This window comes from Pelophylax lessonae, assembly GCF_965119305.1.
Source record: "Pelophylax lessonae genome assembly, chromosome: 8".
Classification (NCBI taxonomy): domain Eukaryota; kingdom Metazoa; phylum Chordata; class Amphibia; order Anura; family Ranidae; genus Pelophylax; species Pelophylax lessonae.
Window position 1 is genome coordinate 213,074,468 of NC_138775.1, and position 24,917 is coordinate 213,099,384.

Here is a 24,917-nt window from a genome sequence, read left to right on the forward strand (position 1 = left end):
GATGCAAGCAAGGCAGTGAGGGTCTTTACTTTGGCTAAATTGATGGGGTTGGAATTTGTTTAGCTTTTTTCAAAGGGCACTTTAGCTTGAAGAAGAGGGCTTTAAGCTGAACTCAAGGGAAAAAACCCTTGCACCAGGGCAGGCTTGCCCTGCAGTGCAAGAGTATAAAGCTTGCTTATGCCTAGGGGAACAGGAAAGAAAAAACACTTGCCTTACTGCCGGTTCACACTGATCCGATTTGTCAGGCTACTTGGTCGCCTGACAAGTAGCTTCCAATGCTGTGCAATGGAACCGTTTTAATCAGAGCGACTCAAGTCGCTCCGACTTAGAAAAAGGTTCCTGCACTATTTTTTTGCAAAGTCGGAGTGACTTGCATTGACTTCCATTATGAGTGTCGTAAGTCACTCCGAAGTCGCGGAGCACGGGCGACTTCATTAGTCGCCCGAAGTCGGGCGACTTCGAGTCGGATCAGTGTGAACCGACACTTATTCCTCTCGTCTTCGCATCTGGGCTCAACTCTTGGCACTCCAGGCTGTGCGTGAGCTCTTGGTGTCCTCGCGTCAATGCAAGTTCATTGGTCCTGCATTGTACATGTTGACATTAGAGGGCCTGCTCATAGAGAGGAGGGTGCAATTGCCGGTCTTTAATAGTATGCAGGGATCCTGCGGGAGAAAGGTACAAGGTAAGTAAAAGTAATTTTTCTTGGAACCCTGGCTTAAAATTTGCTTTTTTTTTTTTTTTTTCTTCATTTTCCCAGAGTTCAGCTTTAAGTCATGTCCATACAACAGCTTGCAACTGAACATTTTAAATTTCATTAAAGCAATAATGTTCATTAAATCTGTCTTGTACATTTTGTTTGCTTTTATTAATACTTGCTTCTCTTTTCCTTTCAGTCCTTAGTATTCGGGGAGCACAAGAGGAAGAGCCAGCAGATCCACAGCTGATGAGGTTGGATAACATGCTTTTGGCGGAAGGTGTAGCGGGCCCTGAAAAAGGTGGAGGTTCTGCAGCAGCCGCAGCAGCAGCCGCTGCCTCAGGAGGAGCGGGGTCAGACAACTCAGTGGAACATTCAGATTACAGAGCAAAATTATCCCAGATCCGACAAATCTATCACACAGAGTTAGAGAAATATGAACAGGTAATGAAAGGACTGTGGGGGTCATTATAATCGAACACAGAAAATAGTGGATCATACCTTTGTCTGATCCATGCCAACGATCCAAAGGCTGCATAGCATTTTTATACTGTACATATGTCACAGCTTTTTTTTTTTTTTTTCTTTTCATTTTTTGTATTTACAGGCTAAACTCTTGTTGTTAGCCCCATCACACACTTGTTACTATTTACCACACTTGTTTATATAGGACTTGTGTTAATACTGTGTGGGACATGTCGAATTTTATTTTTTATGAAGTCAAATATGTACTTGGTTTCCCTTTAACATCTTGTGTCTTTGATTAGTTTGCAATCAGTATTGCAGCATAAGGAGTATTGCACCAACCAGTCTCCATCTTGAAATGGTTTTGTTTCACTCATTGCATTTTGATTGGTTAGTACACTTTCTACTTTGCTTTCAGGACTTGTGCGCATGGGCTGCAGTTCGTATATAAGAACAGTATGTACAGCAAGCTTTTACAAAGTATTTGCAAAGCTTTCAATCTGCTTCAAGCATCTTTGTTGAAAACTTTTAAGGGGCCTTTCACACTAGGTGTGCTGAGACTGCATTGTCCACCCTTGCCTAGCAGTAGAGGTGGGCTAGGGCGTGTTCAAGTTCCCATGTGCCCGATCTGGCCAGGAAGCCGACACTGCACTGCGCTAATCACAGGCAGTGAGACATTTCCAGGTCTCCGCAGCTGCGGATCAGGAAATGTCTCACTGCCTGTGATTAGCGGAGTGCAGTGTTGGCTTCCTGGCCGGATTGGGCACATGGGAACTCGAACACGCCCGAGCCCATCTCTACCTAGCACAGTCCCAGTGCAAAACATGGCAAAAGCCTTTTTCTCTACATGGTCAACTCATACCACTGTGCTACTGTGGGGTGTGCTGAAAAAAAAAGTACAGCATGCAGTTGTTTGTCAGCACAGTGTGGTGCAACCCAGTCCACCGCGTCACACTGTGCAGAGCCCTAATAAAAAGTCACAAAAAAGGGAAAAAGTAAACAGTTTATTTCACCAGGAACGGCAGTGTATCCTGCTAGTGCAAACCAACAACTCTGCATTCAGCGTGAATGAGCTCCTAAAGCGGTAGTGATCTCTGAAACTGAAAAAAAAAAAAATTCCCTGCAAGGTAAAGGCATAATGTGCATCGCATACTGGCACATTGATACTTACCTTGGAAGGAAACCCTTTTGGTGGCACGCTGTCGGCGCTGTCAGAGGCTTCCATCTTCACTAGGTCTTCTTTCTGGGTTCACAGGCACCAGCCTCTTGAATGGCCATGCTGCCGTGACATCACACCTGTGCGCGGGAGTAACTGCCACAGCACAGAGCTCTGAAGGAACAGCACGGGAATGCTGTTCATAGCGTATGTGCCAGTGACGTCACCTGCTGCCAACCAAGCAGATATCTCCAAAATGGTGCACGTTAAGGAGATATTCATTTACCTACAGGTGAGCATTATTATAAGCTTACCTGTAGGTAAAAATCAAAATGCAGAGTTTACTACCGCTTTAAAAGTGTATTTTGGCTCCATTTTGATGATAGTAAGCACAGGCCTTAAACAATACTAAAGTCTTATTTAAAAAAATAAAAACATTACTGGCAGGCAGATTTTATTGTAAAAAGAACTCTGGTTTGCATGCGTCATCTCAAGCGGGCCAATCAGGATGGCCAAAGAACTGAAACCCCGAAGACCAGGTGAAGATGGACATAGCAGCATTGGAGTGGTCTCTGTGGCAGGTATGTCTGCCAAATTGTGCAAATATGCTGTGCTTTCCTAACAAAAACCCTGGGTGCCAGCAGCTAAGTTTAATTCAGGTTTTAAAAAAATAAAGGCTGTGAATTAATAACAGATTATGATTTCTGTTTGGGATATTGACTTGCAAAATGATTTTAGTTTTGTGCAAACCATAGACAAAAAATCAAAACTAAAAAAACTCCAGTACTCCCCTGTTACTAACCTCCTGAGGCACAGTGCACTTCCCAGGAGGCGGCAGGACCAGTCTTCAAGCCACCTCCTGGGAAGTGCACTGTGCCTCAGGAGGTTATTAACAGGGAAGTACTGGAGATTTTTAGTTTTAAGGCGACCGGAACAGAAGTGGAAGCGGTTACCTGTCCTAATTGGGTACCCACTCCCCCCTTTCCCCAAAAACTCAATTTCACGAACAGGATTCGGGGAGTAGACCTTAAAGGGGAACTTCCCCTTTTGGATGGAGTTCTGCTTTAAGGTGGGCACTTATAAAAAAATCGGGTGAACAATCATCCTGTCTTAATGTTTCACAGCATGTAGGAAAGAAATTTACTAAGATTCTCATACGACAAAGGTTTTATTTTGTGGTTTGTTTCTGACCTTAAAGCGGTTGTAAACCTGAAAAAAAAAAACTGCAAGACAAAGGCATAATGAGCTAGTATGCATCGCATACTAGCTCATTATGTATTACCTTAGAACGAAGCCCTGACACGGACCCCCGGACACTGCTGTGGGAGCTGACATGATCCTTCGGCGTCTCTTCTGAGTTCGGCAGCTCCGGCGCTGTGATTGGCCGGAGCCACGATGACGTCATGTGCGGGGAGTAATTTTCCGGCAGGCTCCCAGCATGGAAAGCTGAAGGTCCTTCAGAGTGCATGCGCGGCTGCATGCAGTGCAAATATCTCCTAAACCGTGCCGGTTAAGTGTCAAAAAGCGGTATACTACCGCTTTAAGCTGGGTACACACTTTGAGAAAATCGGAAGAAAAATTCCATACAAGGCTCGAACGTTCGATTTTTTTTTTTTTCTTTTTTCTTTTTTTTTTTGTATATTGTGTACACCACTTTCGACATCTGATTTGACTTTCCAAATGAAAATTTCTGCAGGAACCAACGCCAAAATTTTTCTTGTATGTGAACATAACAAATAATTTTAGTTTAATCTGTACTGTTTTCGTATGAGAAAAATCAGATATGAAACACTGCGCATGATCAGAAACAATAAAAAAGAAAAAGTCTTTGTCGTACATTAGAGAGAATTATCGTACATTTTCCATCCTCTGTTCTGACTTTCTGTGAAACATTGGGGAAAACTGGACGATTTTCTTAGTGTGTACCCACCTTTACAATGCTACACAATCTCACACATGTGCAGTGGGGAGCAGGCTGTAAGATGTTAGGAAGTCACTGCCGGCTCCCACATCCAACATGGCAGCTCTGGGATTCAAACCCTGATTAAGAATTTGTTATGGTGAAGGCAGCCCTGGACTCCTGGTCTGGTAAGTACCTGTTTGAGTGACTTTAGGGCTCTTTCACACGGGCGGTCTGATCAGATCCGCCTGTCAGTTTTTTAGGCGGATCTGATCGGATGCCCCATTCAGCCCTATGGAGCAGCGGATGTCAGCGGTGACATGTCCACTGACACCCGCTGCCATCCGCATCCGATCCTGTCCATGAAATGCGGACGGATAGAAACCCTATTTTCCATCCATCCTGGGGATGGGATCGGATGAGAGCGGACAGGCAGTCCGCTCTCATCCGATTCCCCATAGAGAGCAGTGGGGGCTGTGACACCTCCCTCTCCGCACTGCAAGCGGAGACGGAGCTGTCATCCGCCGGCTCAACGGGGATCGCGGATCGATCCCTGCTGAGCAGCACGGATCCGCCTACGGAGGCGGACCGTGGGAAAGAGCCCTTACCCTTTAATATATTTAAACTGAAGCTGAGGTTTGCTTTGAAAGCTGCCTTTAAAGTTTGCTGAAAGATTTATAAATGCTTTTCAATAGCTTGCAGTACACACTGCTCTTTATACATACATGCAGCTGTGTACAAGGCCTTATTTTTTATTGTAGGTCATTAGTATATTTAATTGTTACTTTATGGATTGTGATTTTGAGTAAACAAATGCGTTAAAACCTGATGGACAAATTTGTAGGCCCAATGTGTACTGAAAAAGCAATGTAGAAACAACTAAGCTATTATATGTAGATTATATGAGATGTAAATGACAACTGTGCATGAACTTTGGCATGCAAGATTTTAAGTCAACTTACAAAAAGAATGACATAAATCACATCTTTAGTCCTGTTATTCCCTTTTAGGCCTGTAACGAATTCACAACACATGTGATGAATCTGTTACGAGAACAGAGCCGGACCAGACCTATTTCCCCCAAAGAGATTGAACGCATGGTTGGAATTATTCACAGAAAGTTTAGCTCTATCCAGATGCAGCTCAAGCAAAGCACATGTGAAGCTGTAATGATTCTTCGCTCCCGCTTCCTCGATGCTCGGTGAGGCCATAGTGGATTTCCAAATGTTTTATTCAGAAAGCTGTATGTACTCCGTAAGGCATTATGATCAAAAACGAACCACAAAGACTGCTTTTACACCCGCCAAATCCATAAGACAAAGCCATAGGTTAGAATAGATGTATGCCACAATAATTGTTGCTTAATGTTGAATTTGAGACCATACATTTTAGGTTAAAGTTAGAGTACACAATGTTAGATCTTATTCCGTCAGATTTTTGAGGCGTTCACTCTTGCGGAGATTGTCTTTTGCATTTTGTCCCAGGGACCACACAGAAGGAGAGGGGATTTTTCTCCACTGGAAAACCCGTTGGAATTTCCATCACTTTCCAACTCTGTTAGAGAGAATATGCTCACTTCCTGTCCTAGTGACTACATAGAGATTGATGAATCACTCCAATGAGAACAGCAATATAAAGTTTAAAAATTCATTTCTCTTTCGTTCATCAACGGACACAGAGCTCCATGAATCATAACTACTGGGTTATATTTCCTCCTCCAGGGATAGGACTAGGCAGAACAAAAAACTCCTGGCTACGCCCATGGGCTGTCTCCAGCTTGGTATATAACCCCTCTCTCAGCTCTAGGTAATCGGTTTTAATCTTTCTTGTCAGAAGTAAGGACCTAGACTACCGGCTGATATCTCTGGTCAGGGGCGTAACTACAGGGGTTGCAGGGGTTGCGATTGCTACCGGGCCCCATGCTCCATGGGGCCCAGTAGCAAACCAGTGGGTGAACTTCCAGGATTGCAAAAGTCACACTTGCGACCGGGCCCTGGCATTGCACCACTGTGGGGAGGCCCCAAGATTGCAGGAAGGGAGCCCACTGCAGAACTTGTGAAAGGATCCTGCTGCGGGACCGTAATAAAAGGCCATGCAACGAGAGTAAAGAGCCCCAGGATTAGTGGGAAGAGCCCTGGGCTTGAAGGGAAGGGCCCCGGCCAGGGATCTGGGGGGGCCCTTCATGGTTTCTTGCATCGGGGCCCTGAAGGTTCTAGTTACGCCTCTGTCTCTGGTCCTAGCGATTTTTTTTTTTTTTTTCTCCTTCCTTAAATCTTTTTTGTTTTTTCTCTGGAGATCTACAATCAACTGCCAGGCTGGCCGACGGGCTGGATAATCTAGATCCAGTGGTCCCCCCAGCCCTGCCAGCAAGTGCGTAGACAGAGGCTGGCCCGTGAGGTAAACGCCTCGCAGGGTCGCATAGGTCTGGGCTTGGGTCTGAGTTGCAGCAGTGCCTTGGCCAATAGCTCCCCTACTTCGGTGACAAGGATTCTGTCCGGAGCGTTGCCCGCACCATGGAAGGGTAAGCACAGTCCCACCCCCCCCCCTCCCCTTATGGCGTTTTTTTGGGGTGGGCACGGGTAACCTCCAGGAACGGCCGGACCTGCCTGCGGGTTCCCTCCTCCCATCTTTAAATCCCTCAGTGAGCTTGGCTTCCCCCACTCTTTCCCTACTGTCTGGACCTGGAATCTGGTGGGGTCCCAGGGCAGAGGATGCAGCAGAAACCCCTGTGGTCTCCCCTGCTATCCCCACTCTGTAAGGGTCCTGGGATATTGTGCGTTCTGCCCTGGTAGTCTGGAGGGGTCTCAGTGTAGGAAACCCCCCTAGGTGCATGCCCTACTGTTTGCAGTGTGTGTATAGTGCAGAGGGGGGTCCCAGTGCAGAGTGCGCATATAGCGCCGGGGGGGTCCCAGTGCAGAGTGCGCAGTGGAGTCTCCCCTAAACGTGTGTCCTACCTTCAGGGAGGGTCCCCTTACAGAGGGTACACCGTTGCAGAGGGTGCAGGGAAGATCCTAGCAGCATGCTGTAGCTGCTGGCGTGATGTCACGGTGGGCCGTTTTTCCTTAGTCTGGCTGGTCTCCGGTTGGCAGCCATGTTTGTGTAGCCCAATGATGTCACACGGCCATTTTCCCTTAGTCCTGGAGACGACGAAGCCTAGTGGGGATGCCAAAGCTCTTCCTCTTCCTATGCCCGAGACACATGAACAGGGATGGTGTTCATGATGATGCTGGGTTCGAATTCTCAGCGCTCCTCAGGTCGGTAGGGTGAGTCTTTGGGGGTCCTTGTTATCTCTCTCTCTCTTTGCTGATGGGTACCCTGAGCCTTGAGGGGATCTTTTAGTGGTTCCAAAAGATCGTTTTTGTACAGCAAGGTCTTCCTTTCCTTTATGGAGCTTTAGGGTCACATCTCCCCCACTGACCCCCTCATGGAGTGTCCCGGGTAGAAGTGACACGTGGGCAAAGGCCCAGGAGGAAGTGTCCCCTCGCCTTCCCTTGCTCAGTCTGTTATCTGATTCTGAGCCTGATGCCACCGTGGACACAGCCCGTCCAGGGGGACCTAATATCACACCCCCCGATCCATCTGATAGTGAGGATGATTCCTCCATGGTCACAGCAGCAAATGAAAAGAAAAGCCGCTGGTAGACGCATTTATCACTGCAGTGCGTGAGACTAAAATGGAGGATGCAGTTGATGTAGCCACGAACGTGGCTGTGTCGCTTGGTATGCAGAAGTCCCCTCGCACTCCAAAGGTGTTTCCTTATGTGCCTTATTTGACAGGTTTTCCTGTAAGTAATGGGAACAGCCAAAATTACCCTTTGTGGTCCCCAAATGTTTTGATCTACGTTACCCTTTTGAGGAATCACATTTAAAATAGTGGACTAGTTCACCAGTGGTGGACACTCCTGTTTTCAGGTTGAATAAAGCAACCATGATCCCAGTAGAGGAATCCCCATCCTTTAAGGTCCCGGCTGACAGGAAGGCTGTGGTGTGCAGCATGCTTACTATGGCTGGTTCGGGATTGTGACCAGTCTGTGCCTCAGCCCTGGTGTCTCAGACCCTAACTGAATAGGCCAAGCTTTTGCGCTATGGTCTGGGGGGTGGTGAGCAGGTCCCCGTTGCTTATGTTGATTTAGCAGGCCAGTTGGTCCATGGGCTGCAGTTTATTTGTGATGCAGCTTTGGATACAGCTCCTGTGCAGTCCAAAGTTTCTGTTTCAGCAGTGTTGATTAGGCGCATGCTGTGGCCTAAGAATTGGTCTGCAGACTAAGCCTCCAAGAAAGCTTTTATTGATCTGCCATTTCAAGGCGATCGCCTGTTTGGGGCTACCATGGATGACATCATTAAGGGTATCACGGGGATGAAGTGTACCTTCCTGCCACAGTCTAGGAAAGGGAAGGAGCCTCGTTGCAGACAGGGAGGCCCTCCTTCTCAGTACATAAAAAATTATTTTGTGCTTCTGGAACAGAGAATAAGGGAAATGAATCTTTCAAATCTTCCACGGGAGGTTCCAAGCATCCTTGGTCTGGTAAGCCTAGAGCTAGCTTCTCTGGACCCGCAGACAAGACCCCTTTAGCACGAAGGTCTGCCCTCACCCATTATTGGGGTGACTTCTTTCGTGCGCGTCAAGGAGATCTGCAAAATGTTTTTTGGGGGGGGTACCCAGCAAGGGGGGCAAATTTTGTTCTTTTAAGGTTTTATAGGTCCGGAGTCTCCTTATGCGGATTTAATTCCTGCAAAGGTTCAGGTATTCTCCGAACTACCTAAGGTCCCCCCTATCCCTGTACAGGGAATTTAATTACCTACGTCTGATTTTTTTAATTCTGACCAGAGTGGTCCTTCCTCTGGACAAATTTCAGGAACCACAGGCCATGATTCTTCGGCTGCTGTCACACAGATAGTTCTCTCTCCTGATTTGCATACAGGTTCTGAGTCTGGTGGTATCCACATTCAAGACAGTTCTGTTTGCACAATCCTACACGCAACTCCTTTTAGCAGGTTCGACTCCACAGGAGGATACCAAAGTTTGTGGCTGGAGCACGGGTTCCTCTGGCAGATGCCGTAGGCATCCAAGGGCCACGGTAAGGCCAGTATCCTCCTCGGCTCAGGCTGCTTCCGCAGTTCCTGTAAGGTATCAAGAGTGTGAGGTATCAAGAGTGACAATCTTCCAGTCATCCTGGTGGCTGTAAACGTCCCTTGGAGGCTTTCTCTCAGAAAACACCAGCTGTCCCAAGGGCTAATCTACTATTCTGCTTTACATTCGCTGGTTTTAATGGCTTAGCTATTGAAAGCCAGGTATAGAGGTTTGTCTGGATCAGTCATCCCTACTATGGTAAAAGCAAGGAAGTCATCTTACAGCAAGATATACCATTGTACGTGGAAAGTGTACATTTCTTGGTGTGAGTTGATTGGCACTTATCCTTGATTCTTTTCTGTGGCTCGGGTCTTAACCTTTCTGCAACGTGACGTTCAGAAGTTGTCCTTGAGTACCATCAAGGGCCAGGTGTCTACCTTGGCAATCTTCTTTGAGTGACACCCCTAGCTAAGCACTCTTTAGTTTGTACCTTCATTCAAGGGGTTCGACATGTGGCTTCACCTACAGTCTTTTGCCGCCATGGGATTTAAATTTAGTGTTTTTGATTCTCCAGAAACCTCTATTTGAGAATATTCGGGAGATTCCCTTGTCTACATTATACCAGAAGGTGACATTCTTGGTGGCTATTACCTTGGCCCACAGGGTATCGGAATTTGCGGCATTATCCTGTCGCAGTCCCTATTTGGTGCTCCATAGAGATAAAGTGGTTCTTCGTCCCTTTCTATCATTCCTGCCCAAAGTTGTCTCAGGCTTCCATTAGAATAAGGCTATTGTGTTGTCTTCCTCGTGTCCCAAGCTGGCTCATCCCAAGGAATTTGCTTTGCATACCTTGGATGTGGTTTGTGCGATTCGGGTAAATCTGGCAGCTACGGACTCCTTTCGGAGGTCAGACTCGCTTTTTGTGGTTACGGACAGACCAAGAAAAGTGCTGGCCGCTTCTTCGGCTATCATCTCCAGATGGATCAGACAGACGGTGGCTCAGGCCTATTCCATTAAAGGTCAGGTTCCACCTTTCCCTGTTACTGCTCATTCTACTTGGGCGCTGAGTGCTTCTTGGGCCTTCTGTCATCAGGCATCTAAATCGCAAGTTTGCAAGGCGGCCACTTGGTCGTCCGTAAATACCATCACAAAATTCTATAAGGTAGATACTTTGGCATCTGCGGATGCTTCTTTTGGCTGCAAAGTTTTGCAGGCTGCTGTTTAAGAGGGGCTGTTCCCTCTTGAGGGGTGTTTTTCTTTAAACTTTTATTTTTCAGATGGGGCTCCTGTGACCCGGGTAAGGCTCCAGTTTCCTGGTTAAGGGCACTTATGTTTAGCCTTGGGTTATTTTCCCCACCCCTCATTTTCCTTTTGACACTGCTTTTGTGCATCGACGGACACAGCTCCCACCCCCTCTAAGGAGTTCTGATACTTCTAATACTGCTTGCTACTAAACTGATTACCTAGAGTAGAGAGGGTTATATACTAAGCTGAGGACTGCCCATGGGCATAGCCAGGTGTTTTTTGTTCTACTCCTGGAGGAGGCAATATAACCCAGTAGTTATGATTTATGAAGCGCTCTGTCAGTCGAACTCAGAGAAATAGATTTTACGGTAAGTACAAAAATCCCATTATCTCGTCCAAAACTCCCAAAAAATTGGACTGCAATTTTTTCACACTTTTGGTGTAATTTACTTAATGGTTAAAGTAGAACTCTAAAACTTTTTTTTTTTTTTCATTTTGTGTAGGGGCCCCTGTCAGTTTTTTGCCGTCTGTGTCCCATCATGGAGCTTTCCCTTGACTTCCTGTCCCATAGCCAAACAGGAAGTGAGCTGAAATCCCTGAAAATTAAAGTATAACTAAAGGCAAAACCTTTTCTTTTTTGGTTTGGGTAGAGTGCAGAGATATTAGAACTCTTGGCAGCTTTTATTGCAGTCGGTGCCCTCGTTAAGGATATTCACCGTCTTTGTCCTGTTTACCATTATCATTGAAAGTTAAAGAAAATCAAAAATTTTGGGTTGTCCCCAGAAAACTAATAGAGTGAAAATCTTCCAATGGAGACACTAGTTCTGGTGACCTGGGGTCCCCAAGGAATTTCCCTAATTTACATGCATTTTCGCTCACTTCCTGTTTGGTTATGGGACAGGAAGTGAAGGGAAATCTCTGCAATAGGACACAGATGGCAAAAAAATAAAAAAACTGACGGGGGTTATAACCCCCGCTTGCTCTATCCAAAATGAAAAAAAAAATTTTTCCTATAGTTCTACTTTAAGGGAATTCCTTGGGGCCCTCCAGGTCACAAAAACTAGTGTTCCCCATTGGAAGATTTACCCTCTTACTTTTCTGGGGACAACCTAAAATTTGGGGATTTTCTTAAACAGACAATAGGGTAATTCTCCTGGACTGGGAGCACAGACCACAAAAAAAAAAAAAAACCGACAAGTGTTCTAATCCCTCTCCACTGTATCCAAAACTAAAAAAAAAAAAGTTTGTCTTTAGTTATACTTTTTAGAGTAGAAGTGTGAATTGGTTCTAAAGGTACGATCCTGTTAGGGTTCTATCACATCTAGGTGTTTTTTGGCAATTTTCTGCTCTAAGCCTCAGCTCTAAAAACGCCCAACAAGACAAATCCCATTAATTTCAATGTCCCCTCTTCGCATCTGAGCGTTCTATCGCCTTAAGCAAAAGGCTCGTCGCTCAAAAAAGTACATGAGCTTCTTTTTTGGCAGATTACATGCGTTTATTTTTTTTATTGGTCACTTGTCAACCTAAAAACGCTGCAAAAACCCGTGTAAAACGCCTGTAAAAATAGCAACGCATAGGTGTGAACATAGCCTAAGAGTAAGAAGTGAAAGTGGGACTTTTTTTTTTTAGGTGATACATTTTACAAACACACTATGTAAAAACTATAGATGCAGATAAAACAGATTTTACTTAATGGTTAAGTTCACCATTTAGGCCTCATGCACACTGGACATTCTAAAAACGCCAGTAGCTTTAGCTGTAGAATGCATTTTTGCATTAGCGTTTTTTTTTTTTTCAAAACTGTACTACCCTACCACAAAAGCTTAAGGCTCAAAAACGTGCATAAATAGAAAAATAGCTGCTTTTTTTTCAGCCTTCTTTTTTTTTTTTTTATAGAATAACTCTTCTTCATACCTATTAGTTCTTGTTAGTTTTTTTTTTTCCAGCCAGAAAAGGCCCCTGGCAAAAGCTGCTGACAAAAGCCTGTGTGTGCATAGACACATAGGAGAACATGCTGGGGAGTTTACTGGCTGTAGGAAAAAAATGCCTGATGCCAAAAACAGCAGCTGTAAAAACGTCCAGTGTGCATGAGGCCTTCACAAACAATAATAAATGCACATTTTTTGCAGGTAAAAAAAATAGCAATTCGTTTTTTGTTTTAGGAGCCTGGAAAGCATTGTACCAGCAATCACTGATGCCATACAGGTCTCCTGCTGACTGGCAGTGTAAGCTGTCTGCCCGTACATTGTATGCACAGGCAGTTTTACACTGATAGGAAGAATCAATGAACTACCACAGTGCTCATCACCGTCATGGTAGTTCATTGAGAACTACAGCTGCAAAGGCTGTCGGTAGTTGTAGTCCATTCATTGACAGAATGTTGTAAATAAATGTGGGCGTAGCCCCACACAGATGCATTTTCTTTAGATTGTAGCAGCATTGCCAACAAGGGGGTGTGGGGGCCGGTAAATTTGTGACCTGAATATGGGTATGGTTGAACTTATCCTTTAAAGAAGAACCCTCAATTCATTTTTTGGACAAGGTCAAACGAGTCCCCCCCCCCCCCCCCCCCCCAACCTGCAGCTCTCCGACAACATAGCTAGCAAGAAGACAGCTGCTTGATAACTACATTCTTGGACATGCAACATAAGTCCCAAGCCTGACCCTACTTACAGGTAAACAAGGGAGAAATTAACAGGAGGTATTTATAGGCAACAGAATGAAAATTATATCTTTAAAAATGTCTGATTTGATCTCTTGTTCATGTATCATGGATATAAATGGCTATTTTAACTTGAGCCTACACTTCGTGTGTACTATGAGCAGTATATTCCGAAATATCTATCAGCATCAAATGTCAGAGCTGCACTATACATCCACAGGATAGATATAGATGTATGTATATATGTGTGTGTATATATATATAATATATATATATATATATAGTACTTGTCATCAGAGGGGAGGTGTAACTCGCTTAACTGCAAACTGCAGTCTTTCAGAATACTAACTATTTTGGTGCCCCTGACCCTATTGGAAGTTACCTCCAAGTCGGATCCTTCTCTTAATTGATGTGATTTGGATCAGACATTACAGGAAGATTACCCAGGCATTCCCTGAAGTTGCTTCGAAGTAGCCATGAGGTTGCCTCAAAGTTCCCTGGCAAAGTAGTGCCGACGGCGGTGTGAACCGCCTCTCTAGGGAGGAGAAGTCAAGCCTGTTTTATCTGCATGTATCATTTTATGCTATTTGTAATAGAAGAAATTGTTTGCACATGTTATATTTGTAAAAGTTATTATTTCATCACTTTGGAGGGGAGATTGGGAGAAGCCCCAATCTCACCACCTAGTCATATTCAATTGCAAAAAGTTATGTGGTATAATGACCAAGGTGCTACTTTAGGATTTGTACAGATTCCCTCTTCACACGGGCTTTCTGATCAGGTCCGCCTGTCAGTTTTTCAGGCTGACCTGATCTGACATTTCATGCACCCCTATAGGGCAGCAGATGTCAGCGGTGACATGTCTGCTGGCACCTGCTGCTATCCGATCCTGTCCGTAAAATCCAGATGGATGGTAGCCCTATTTTTAATCCATCTGGAGGATCGGATCGGGTGGGATCAGATGAAAATGGACAGGTGGTCCGTTTTCATCAGATCTCCCTATAGAGGAGAGCGGGGCTCTAACAATTCTGTCTCAGTGGGGATCGGCAGATCGATCCCCCGCTGAGCAAAGTGGAGTCTGACGGTGGGGGAAAGCACATGTGAAAGGGACCTATGGCTCCATTCACACCAATGCAGTTTGCTTTTGCGTGTTCCTGAAGTGCTTTTTGCTGGGTTTTTTTTTACCGAGATTTGTTTTTTTTTGGTTTTTTTTTTTTGTTTAGCATTTTTTTGTTGGGCAGATTAAAAATGCAAAAATTGCACAGCGCGCTTTTCTGCAGCTTCTCCATTGAAGTCTATTGAACCAAAAAAGCAAACAAAGCACCGTTTTGGGTTTAAAAAAAGTCCCTGACCCTTTCCAAAAACAGAGGCACAAAAATGCATTGATGTGAACGTGTTCCATAGGAACCTATGTTAAAAATGTCCTGTGTTTCTGCAAAAAGCTTTAAATAACGCTTTCGTGTAAATGGAGCCTAAGTGGCAGGAAGCAAGGAGAGATCTCCCTAATGAGACTGCAAAAAAAAAAAAAAAAACTGATAGGGGTTCTAAACCTTTTTATTTTTGGTTTTAGGCATAAAGTTTTGACTACTGCTACATTCTATAGAAAATGTTACATTTCCAATGAAGAGGGGGGAGATGATCCACAAATAACAATAACCATTTGTTACAGCAGCACAGATTTTAATTGAGATGCCTAAAAGTCAATTTCTAATGATTACTGCTGTTTGCATTACTGAACAAACCCAGCTTTGTGTTAGTGTGGATACGTTTAATGCATTTGTGTGATGACAGCCTGACAACACTGTTGAAAAGGTGCCCTGTTTTCCTAAATAGAGACCACATGTTGCATCTGCATGACTGGGACTTTGAACACAGATTATATTAAAGATGCAGAACAGTGGTTGGTATGGAATGATTTTGGATATTGATGAATATTTTACATCAAAGGGCGAGAAGGCATATTGGCCTCATGCACATTGGTCATTTGCCCAGCATTTCTAAACCCCTTTTCTCATGGCAGAAAAAAAAGTGCCTAAAGCTGCGTTTTGCAAACACGTTTAGATGAGTTAGGTATTTGGACGTTCATTCATGCCATTACCCTGAATTTTTATTCTGGCCATTTGAATAGTTAAACGCTCAAGTGCCAAACGCATCCTCACGTTTAGATGATTTTAGGCATTTGGAGACATTTTTTTCTGATGAAACTCTTCTCTCCTGAACATGTGGGTATGTTTTTTTTCTGCCCCTAAATGCTTCTGCCTCTAAACACCTAGGTGTGCCTTTGACACATAGGCTAACATAGAGGGCCATTTAGAGGCAGAAAAAAAGTCAAACTCCCTTAAATGCAGTGTTTTTGATGCCCAATGTGCAAGACGCCTAAGGCCTGTTTCACACGGGCTTCAGCTTGTATAAGAGCAGTGTGAACAGCAAGATTTTATGAAACTTTCATCAAGCTTTTGGCAAGCTTCGAGCAGCTTTTTCTAAGCCTTTAAAGTGCCCTTCAGTTCCCTTTAAAAATATTATACACAGATCTTAATGGGAAAGCTGTGATTGTCTGACTTCAGCAGGCTTTCATCAAGCTTCAAGTAGTGCTGAAGCAGTCGATCAGCTTGTTTAAGGTGACAGTCATCACCCCCATCAGGATCTGTCTTCAACATTTACAAACTGGAGCACTTTAAAAATTTCAACAAAGCTTGCTGAAAGCTCTGCAAATGCTATGTAAAAGCTTGCTGTTCACACTGCTCTTATACAAGCAGAAAACTGTGGAACAGGCCTTTAAAGCGCCCTTCAGCTCCTGTTTGGAAATCTTGAACCCGATCTTAATGGGAGTGATGATTATCTCTTAGGCCCCTTTCACACTAGCGGACCGTTCAGATCCACCTGTCAGTTTTTCAGGCGATCTGAACGGATGCCCCATGCATCTCTATGGGGCATCGGATGTCAGCGGAGATATGTCCGCTGACATCCGATCCAATCCTGTCCATTAAATCTGGACTGATGGAAACCCTATTTTCCATCCATCCAGCGGATCGGATGGGATCGGATGAGAATGGACAGGCGATCCGTTCTCATCCAATTCCCGCATAGAGAACAGCGGGAACCTGACAGCTCTGTCTACGCACACACAGCGCAGACACAGCTGCCATCCCCCTGCTCAGCGGGGGATCAGCGGATCGATCCCCCGCTGAGAATAACCGATGGACTCCCATTTGTGGAAGGGGCCTTAAAGTGGTTGTTAAGCCACTCAATGGCGTTCCTACAATCCTCTCTGCTATATTAAATAAAGTCCCCAGTGTATGTGTTTCTTTTTTAAAAATACTGCTGTGTACCTCGATTTAATTGCAGCTCAAGTGACCGCCTGCAGCTCCCTCTCCTCATCTGACAGCTACAGCAGGAGGGGCTGAGAATACCTCACTGGCGTCAGCCAGGAGGAGAAGAGGAGGAGATTGGCGGGCGGTCACGTGAGCGGCGCTATAAAATGAGGTACACAGTGGCATTTAAAAAAAAAAAAAACATACACTGGGGACGTTCTTTAATATAGCAGAGGGGATTGTAGAAATGTCATTGAGTTATGATAGATGCAGTAGGGGAACAGATCGGAGCTGACAGGCAGGGAGGAGAGGGGAACGGAGGACAGGGGAGAGCTGCAGATGACAAAGGCACATAAACTGACCACGGTGTCAGGACTCAGCAGCCATGATAAACAGTGATCAGTTAAATGAGGAGAGGGCAAAACCAGGCAGGATCAGCCAGGAGTTTTCTGTGCTGTATAACATGCTTTAAAGGAATCGGATCCTTTTTTAATCTTCTTTTTTAGGGGTTACAACTGCTTTAAGCAAGGCATCAGCATGCTTTCAACAAGCTTAAAGTAGTGCTGAAGAGATTGTTTGAAGTGGCAATCAGCACTCCCATTAGGATTTGTGTTCAACGTCTACAAACCCGAGTTGAAAGGGCTTCAACAAAGCTTGCTGAAAGCTCTGCGAATGCATGGTAAACGCTTTCTGTTCACACCACTACTATACAAACTGAGGCCTGTGTGACCGGTGCCCAGTTTATCCGAGCAGGAGTGAGAGCGGGTACCAATTAAAATAAAAATGTAAAATGTCAAAGTTTAGTGGGGGGGGGGGAGCAGAAAAGCAGTACTTCCATAGGCGTGCACAGCCTATTAAATTAGGGTGTGCACCCCAAAGCTCAAACACATGTTTGTGCTTGTCTACATCAACCACAGCACATTTATCTCCCTGCCGGCACATTGAAAGGCAAGTGCCTAAAGACTTCTCTTATGGCAGAGTCAGTAAGAGAGATTTTTCCCATCTTCCTACCAGCACAAAAAGTGATAATGTTAATGTACATGGGGTGATTAGGGTGTGCACATGCACACCTGGCACACCCTGTGCGCACGCCTATGAGTACTTTCCTCTTGGATGAAGTTCTGCTTTAAGCAGATCGAAAGGGATCACATAAGTGAAGTTCATTGTTTTTAAGACCTGTTCACACCAGTCTGCATGTGTTATGTTCCATATAATGCGTGCATCCTAATATGTATTATGAAGGTGAAATGCTGCATTTTTATGCATGAAAAGGGCACATAGAAAACAATTGCTCAGAAATTCACAGCTGTCCTAATATACACAATGTTTGGTTTAAGGATATTGCTTAACCCATCTTGTTATCTTGCACTAAAAACATAGTCCCTAAAAATGAGTACCTATTTTGTGGAAATATCAAGGGGGGGGGGGGGGGGTTTAGGCGTTTATCAAAAGACAAATGGGAAGGGCTGATACCATACAGAAACTAGGAGTGGAGTGCATTTCTGGCAGATCAGCAGAAGTGTTTGTGTACTTGCAGGGTCTTTTTAAAGGCTACGTTCACCTTTTAAAGTAAAATAGGCTATGCAGTCAGTCAAAGTAGATTAAATACACTGAAGTTTGTAAAAGTGCTGCTTATTATAACTGGCATATCGGTAGGCCATTTAGGTCATCCCGGAATCCTAGCAGAAAAACTTCCGTACTGTCCTACCCTGGATAATTGATAGGACAACAAATTGTAGCTGCTCACCCCCAGCAGCACTAAAGCGATCACACTCTTCGTTCAAATGCTGTGCATGAGCTCAGCCGTTACGGTTACAGAAGAGTGCACTGTGCATGCACAGCATTTAAACACGGTAGAATGATCACAAAAGGCAGACTGGGCCTTTTAAAGGGATAAGACATAAGGAATTGCGCTAATTTTGCAGATATGTACTATACATTATTAAAAAAAAAAAAAAAAAGTAATTTTGCACTCGCACACACTTTAAACACTCCTGACCTGAAAATTCTGGTTTTCTGGCTGTCGCTTGAGTATTTTGAGCCAAGACTGTAGAAAGCAAGCCGCTAGGAAAATTGGAAGGAAATCAGAACCTGATCTGTATGAACATTCTTGGTCAGTGGGTCAAAGTATTAACTTTTTATTTCTTTTTCATTTCAGAAACTGTTTAAATCTCCTGTTTAATGCAATGTTTATCAGGGTTGTGGATTGGGAAATTCAGGTCTTTCACTGGCTATGCTTTCAAGCTACTCTTCTCTTTCCTTCTCTCTCTCTCTCTCTCTCTCAAATTCTGAAAGAACTTTGCAGCTTCTGGTATGATCTTATTTTTCTTCCTAATTAGGCGGAAGAGGAGAAACTTTAACAAGCAAGCAACAGAAATCTTGAATGAGTATTTCTACTCACACCTCAGTAACCCTTACCCCAGCGAAGAGGCCAAAGAGGAGTTAGCCAAGAAGTGTGGCATAACGGTGTCACAGGTAATGTCTGCCCTTTACGGCACCACTTAGATTACAGGTTGCTAATGGCATTAATATCTTTCTCTGCTATTCCAGCCAAACAAGTTAAATGCAGAGCTTGATATGGAGCACTGGTAGTAATAAGTACACAGCTATAGTTCCACTCCAACCTTGTGAGAGCTAATAGGATCACTTAAAGTCTCATTTAAAACAAAAAAATCCCAAACATGTTATACTTACCTGCTTTGTGCAGTTGATTTTGCACAGAGAAGCCCAGATCCTCCTCTTCTCTGGCCCCTCTTCTGTGCTCCTGACCCCTCCCTCCTGTTGAGTGTCCCCACATCTAGCAGCTTGCTGTGGAAGCACCCGAGCCAAGTCTCCGCTCCCTGTGTTCATTTAGACTTGGAGCCGCGGCCTGGCCCTGCCCCCTTTTTCTCCTGATTGGCTGGCTGACTTTGACAGCAGTGGGAGCCAATCACGCCTTGCTGCTGTCTTAGCTAATGAGGAGGAGGGTCCCTGGCAGCTAAGACACTCATGCAACATCTCTTAATAAAGATGGGGCTCAGGTAAGTATTAGCGCATTAGGAAGGCTGAGGGGTCTGCTACACACAAGACATTTTTATCTTAATGCATAGAATGCGTTAGGAAAAAAAAAACCTTCTGCCCTTACAACCCCTTTAAACCATAGACAGATCTAAATTCGGCTGGTTCAGCAGGAACTGACTGAATCACCATCCATCTATGGGCAGGCTGGTTGCACTTTAGTTGATAAGTACAGCCAGCCTGTCGGGTTGTTTTTGTGCGACTACTGCCGCCTGCATTAATCATTGTGTTCTTATTCAAGAAAAACCTCTCTGGCAAAATACAGCAGCACAGTGGAGGGGAATCCTCCATCAAAAAGATATTCTGTCCGTCAACCTAAAATTACTCAGTCCCCTTCACACTTGTGCAACTTGTCCTGCAACGTGGGACTGCAAAGTCGCATTATAAGTCCTAACCCATGATTTCCAATGGGGTGCCATTCATATCTGTACGATTTCAAGTTGCAGTGACTTCAAAGTAGTCCCTGCACTACTTTGGTCCCACTTTGATGCGACTTGAGGTACATAGACCTCAAGATTACACTGGCGTTGCATCAAAATTGCATGACTTTCAAGTCCTACAAGTGTGAAAGGGGCCTTAAAAAGGTTGTCAAGGCTGAAAGTTTTTTTCCCCTTCGTGTACTCTGTGTTAAAAACCTTCTTTGTGCAGCAGCCCCTCTAATACTTACCTGAGCCCCATCTCAGTCTAGTAATGTGCATGAGAGCAGTGGGTCTCTTCCTCCTCATTGGCTGAGCCAAAGGCTCCAGCTACTGTCAGTCAAAGCCAGTGAGCCAATGAGGAGGGCAGAGTCGAGCCACGCTGCGTGTGAATGTAAACACTGAGCAGGGCCTCGTGAGGAAGCCTGCTCGGGTACCCCCATAGCAGGCTGCTTCCTATGGGGGCACTTGGCAGGGGGACCTGAGAAGAGGATTGGGGCTGCTGTGTACAAAACCACTGCACAGATCAGGTAAGTATGACGTTTTTTTTTTTTTTTGGTTTTTTTTTTTTTGTTTTTTTTTTTTGTGCAAGCTAAATCTGTGTTTTAATATGACTTTAATGTATGGCCAGCCTTATAGAGCACCATAAATAAACACGTGTAATGAAAAATTGCTCCAATCATTAAGAAGGTCTGCTAGCATGTCTGGTCTAATCACATGGTATTCTGGTGACTGTATAGTTTTGCAGTGAAAAAATATGGTTGAATTGGGATTTACCTCCCTGCTTCTGTAGTCTTTCTAATGCATTTTAGGTACAGCATTATTGTTGTGAGTGTGATTGCTCTCCAGCAGTGCAACTACATAACCTAGCTGGTTGGGGTATGCAGAAGTAGTTTTTCCGTGTGTGTGCTGCATTATAGAACCCTCATGTACCGGAAATTGGATAACAGATCTGTCCCTCCACCTCTAAGTATAACAGATCTGTCCCTCCACCTCAAAGTTCATATTACATTTCCATACCGGGTAAGGTTGTTAAAAATGAATTTGAATTTTGCTAGCAAATAATATGAATGCTCAGTGCTGACATGCTGAACAGAACTTTTATTATTTTATAGCCCTGCTATTAAGCAGCTTAGATTCCAAGATCCCATCTCGCATGCATACAGAAATGCGTACACATTTTTAGATAGGAACCAATCATCCTACAACCATGTGTGGAAGGAAACCGAAATACCCAAAGGAAGCCCCACGCAAACATAGGGAGAACTTGAAAACTCCCTGACAAAAATAAAAGAATAATCTATCGCTTTTTTTTTTTCTTTTAGTTTATCTTTGGACACTTTTTTTGTTTTGGATAGAGTGCGTTAGTGTTCAAACCCCTGTCCTTTTATTATTGCGGTTTGTCACCACTGGGGAGATTCACCCCCTCTATTTGTCTGCTAACGTTCTCACTGGAGCTGAAAGTCATGTGATATTTTGCACCAGCGCAAGAGGTGGGCCGGGGTGAAATCACCCAGTGGGGACACCTTTTTGGGTGACAATTTTCAAAAGTTTGTTTCCCCGTAATTTTAGGGAGATTTAATTTCATTTTCTGCTGTAGATGGAAGCCAGTGGAAATCTTTCCAACAGAATGGCAAAAAAGAACTGATAGGTTTTACCATTCTCTACTCTTTTTTTTTTTTTTTTTTTTTTCTCTCCGAAACTAAAAATGCAGTTGTTGGCTTTATATATTCTAAAAAGTGGTATAGTGTACCAGCTCTAATGTCTCTTTTCCACTGCATGGAACCATAACGGTTCGGCACGCTTTTGTGTTTTTCCACTGCTGGTACCGCATGGTATAGGGTCGGAACGGTTCGGTACGGTACGGTATAGGTTTGCTTTTCCACTGCATGGAACCGAACGGTACGGTACGGCTCTGAAAAAACAGTACCTACTCGATTGTGGTTCCAACAGGTACCAAACTGGTACCATATCCCACAATCCTTTGCATGCAGTCACTACTAGCCACTGATTGGTCAGAGAATCCCACCCACCCCGTTGTTATCCCACCCACTTAACTTTAGTACTACTTTAGTGGAAAAGCAAACCATACCGTACCATACCGAACCGTTCCGACACCGTACCATGCGGTACCAGCAGTGGAAAAGCAAACCGGGCCAAGCAGGGCTGAGTAGAGTCGAGCCGGTACGAGCCAGTACTTGCAGTGGAAAAGTGCCATAACTGGGCTGCCTTCTTAGTTTGGCAAGAGCTAGAAGGTGACAAATCTACATGTAAATGAGAAGACGTCCCTGTTTACAGGTTTCCCTAAAAACATAGCATAATTGCAAATGCCAAATTAAGAAAAAAAAAAAAAATGCAAAAGAAAAAATCTATAATGGTTCCACACGGTTTCCATCCCATGGAATATATTTCTGTTCTACAGTTTAAACTTGATTCTGTATTCAGCCCTTATATGATCAATGGTTGTATCTGCGTAGAAACAAATTGTGTAGTAAAGAGAATAACCGAAAGCAAAGTGGGAAAGGACTGACAAAAAAAAAAAAAACCCAGGAGGTGAAGTATTACCCGATTTTAGGAATGGGCAAAAACTGCTGTATTAAGCAAAAACTGGCAGAGTGTACAAGGCTTCATGCTTGTTGATGACTTACAACCACGTAGTCTTATATGTACATACCGCATTCACTTCTATTCCCAACTAGTATCTGCTGTATTATCGTGACTACAATTAAAATCAAAATCTATTTTTTGTGTTTTTCTGTAGGTATCAAACTGGTTCGGAAATAAGCGAATCCGCTACAAGAAGAACATAGGTAAATTCCAAGAGGAAGCCAATATTTATGCTGCCAAAACAGCTGTGACTGCTACCAATGTGTCAGTTCACGGAAGTCAAGCCAATTCGCCCTCAACTCCCAGTTCTGCTGGTTAGTTTGTTTTTTTAGTTTGTTTTTTTTCTTGCAGTTTTATTATTTTTTACTTCCAGTGTTTCCTTACTATGCTCTCTTTGTCCATTTTATTTCTACGTCCATGCTTTCAGGTGTGTGTGGCCTTTCCTACTTTTTTCATCGTCTTCTGCATCCCTCTATTCCCTTCATTTTTTTTTTTTTATTTTATTTTTTTTTATTTATTTTTATTTATTTTTGTTTTATTTTGTTTTTATTTTGTTTTTATTTTGTTTTAGTTATTTTGCATTCCCCCGCTAGTCCCAATTATCCTCCTGTTGTGTCTGTGTTCAGAAATGACCTCAATGTTTGGTGTTTTCTTTTCTTTTAAATCCATTTTTATTCCAGTAATATTGGGGGTTTGAGTTATTAAAGCCTCCCAATTTGGCCCTCAGCAGCTTCCATTTTGTGAAAAACATAAATGGGCGATATGTATGTTACACGTTATTGCAGCCTGTGTTAAGTGTTTGCTGATCTTTTGTAAAGGGTTCTCTTGATGAGATGTTATAAAAGAACAATTTGAGGAAATACTGAACCAAAAAAACTATTGGGTAATGTCTTTATAAATAAGATGATGTTACTAGTGTTATTGCGCTACCAAGTATATAATCGTATTAAAAAAATGATGATCCTGGCTCCAAAGGAAAGTCTGCTCAAAACTGAGATCTTTGCACGGACACCAGGAAATGGACTCTCTGGCTATTCACATACAGTACCTAGTGTGGTTCCAGTGGCAGTTTGTTTTGTTCTCCTATCACTGTCAAGGTAGTTATGCTTCTTCATTTATCTTTCATTCCCATGGGGAAGAGTGGCAGTTCACTGCAGCTTTGGCCTAAAGCCAAATGTTACAGTAAAGGCCAAACATAGAGGGATTGGAGGAGTTTAAGGTACATGAGCAAGTTTGGCTTTGCATTGTTCGTTTCTTGAGACACATTTAGAAATTTAAACATGTTTCAAATAGATTCTTAAGTTTAACCTCTTAAATGTCACATTACAGCTTATTGTGCTTATGTGATAGACCCTTGCCTCTTGAGGCTTATTTGCTTTACCTAATTAATTTTGCAAATTTTTTATTTTTCTGCATTTAACTTAATGCTGAACAGCAGCGGACAGCGTTCCCTCTGTCAGAACACAATAGTTCAGCTATCCTCCCAAGCTCTTTAGTTTTTTTTTTTCATTCAGCCTGCTGGGTTGAACGAAAAAAGTGTACTGGGCTTAACTCTTCCAGCCTGATCATTCTGTGAGAGGGTGTTACAAGAGATTGAGAACAGGGCAAATTTAGGTACTAAAGTAGAAGGAAAGGCTGAACAATCAACCTGCTTTAAAGGAGAAGTATGGCCAAAGCTCTTTTGGCTATACTTCTCCTGTAGGTTACAGGAGTTCACTTAGCTGTGCACTTCTGTGACTCATTTTCAGCCAACAGCGGGCTAAAGCTTGCTGTCGGCTGACGTCTCAGAGCCAGTCCAGGCTCTGACCATATGGTCGGGATCTGCCCAGAAGCCTGGACTCAGCCTCTCATGGATGCGCTGAAAGCCTGAGCTAGCACCTTCTGTCCCCTCCACAGCCCAGGATTCTAGTGAGAGCTGGAAGGACAAAGCAGAGAGCCGGTGATTGGCAATCATGGCTCTCTGCTCAGAGCAGAGGGGAGAACTGAGCAATCAGCGGTGTTTGATCGCTCAGTTCTCACTGTAGAGCCAGCAGGGGGCAGATGCTGCATCCGCCAAGGTAAGTGTAAATGTTTTTATGGGTGTGTTTTTTCTTTTTTTTTTTTTTTTCTTTTTTTGTGAAGTCTATACTTCTTTTTTAACCACTTGACTTCCGAAGGATTTACCCCACCTTCACGACCAGGCCATTTTTTGCGATAACGACACTGCGTTACTTTTACAATTGCATGGTCATGCAATGCTGTACGCAAATCAAATTTCTGTAATTTTTAGTCCCACATATAGAGCTTTCTTTTGATGATAGTTGATTACCACTGCATTCTTTTTTTTGTGCTCTA

At 43.8% G+C, this 24,917-nt stretch overlaps 1 protein-coding gene across 4 annotated transcripts in view; it reads left to right on the forward strand.

The window, feature by feature from the left end:
* The window catches only part of LOC309561733 (pre-B-cell leukemia transcription factor 1), a 274,761-nt gene that overhangs the window by 215,084 nt on the left and 34,760 nt on the right, over nucleotides 1-24,917 (forward strand). For 2 of the 4 annotated variants that reach the window (XM_082265729.1, XM_082265730.1), the window contains exons 3-6: nucleotides 894-1,138; nucleotides 5,226-5,416; nucleotides 18,843-18,978; nucleotides 22,738-22,897. In XM_082265729.1, coding sequence (XP_082121855.1) covers nucleotides 894-1,138; nucleotides 5,226-5,416; nucleotides 18,843-18,978; nucleotides 22,738-22,897 — 732 coding nt within the window. The remainder of the gene's footprint in view (nucleotides 1-893; nucleotides 1,139-5,225; nucleotides 5,417-18,842; nucleotides 18,979-22,737; nucleotides 22,898-24,917) is intronic. The other 2 variants (XM_082265731.1, XM_082265732.1) reach the window with 1 other exon arrangement.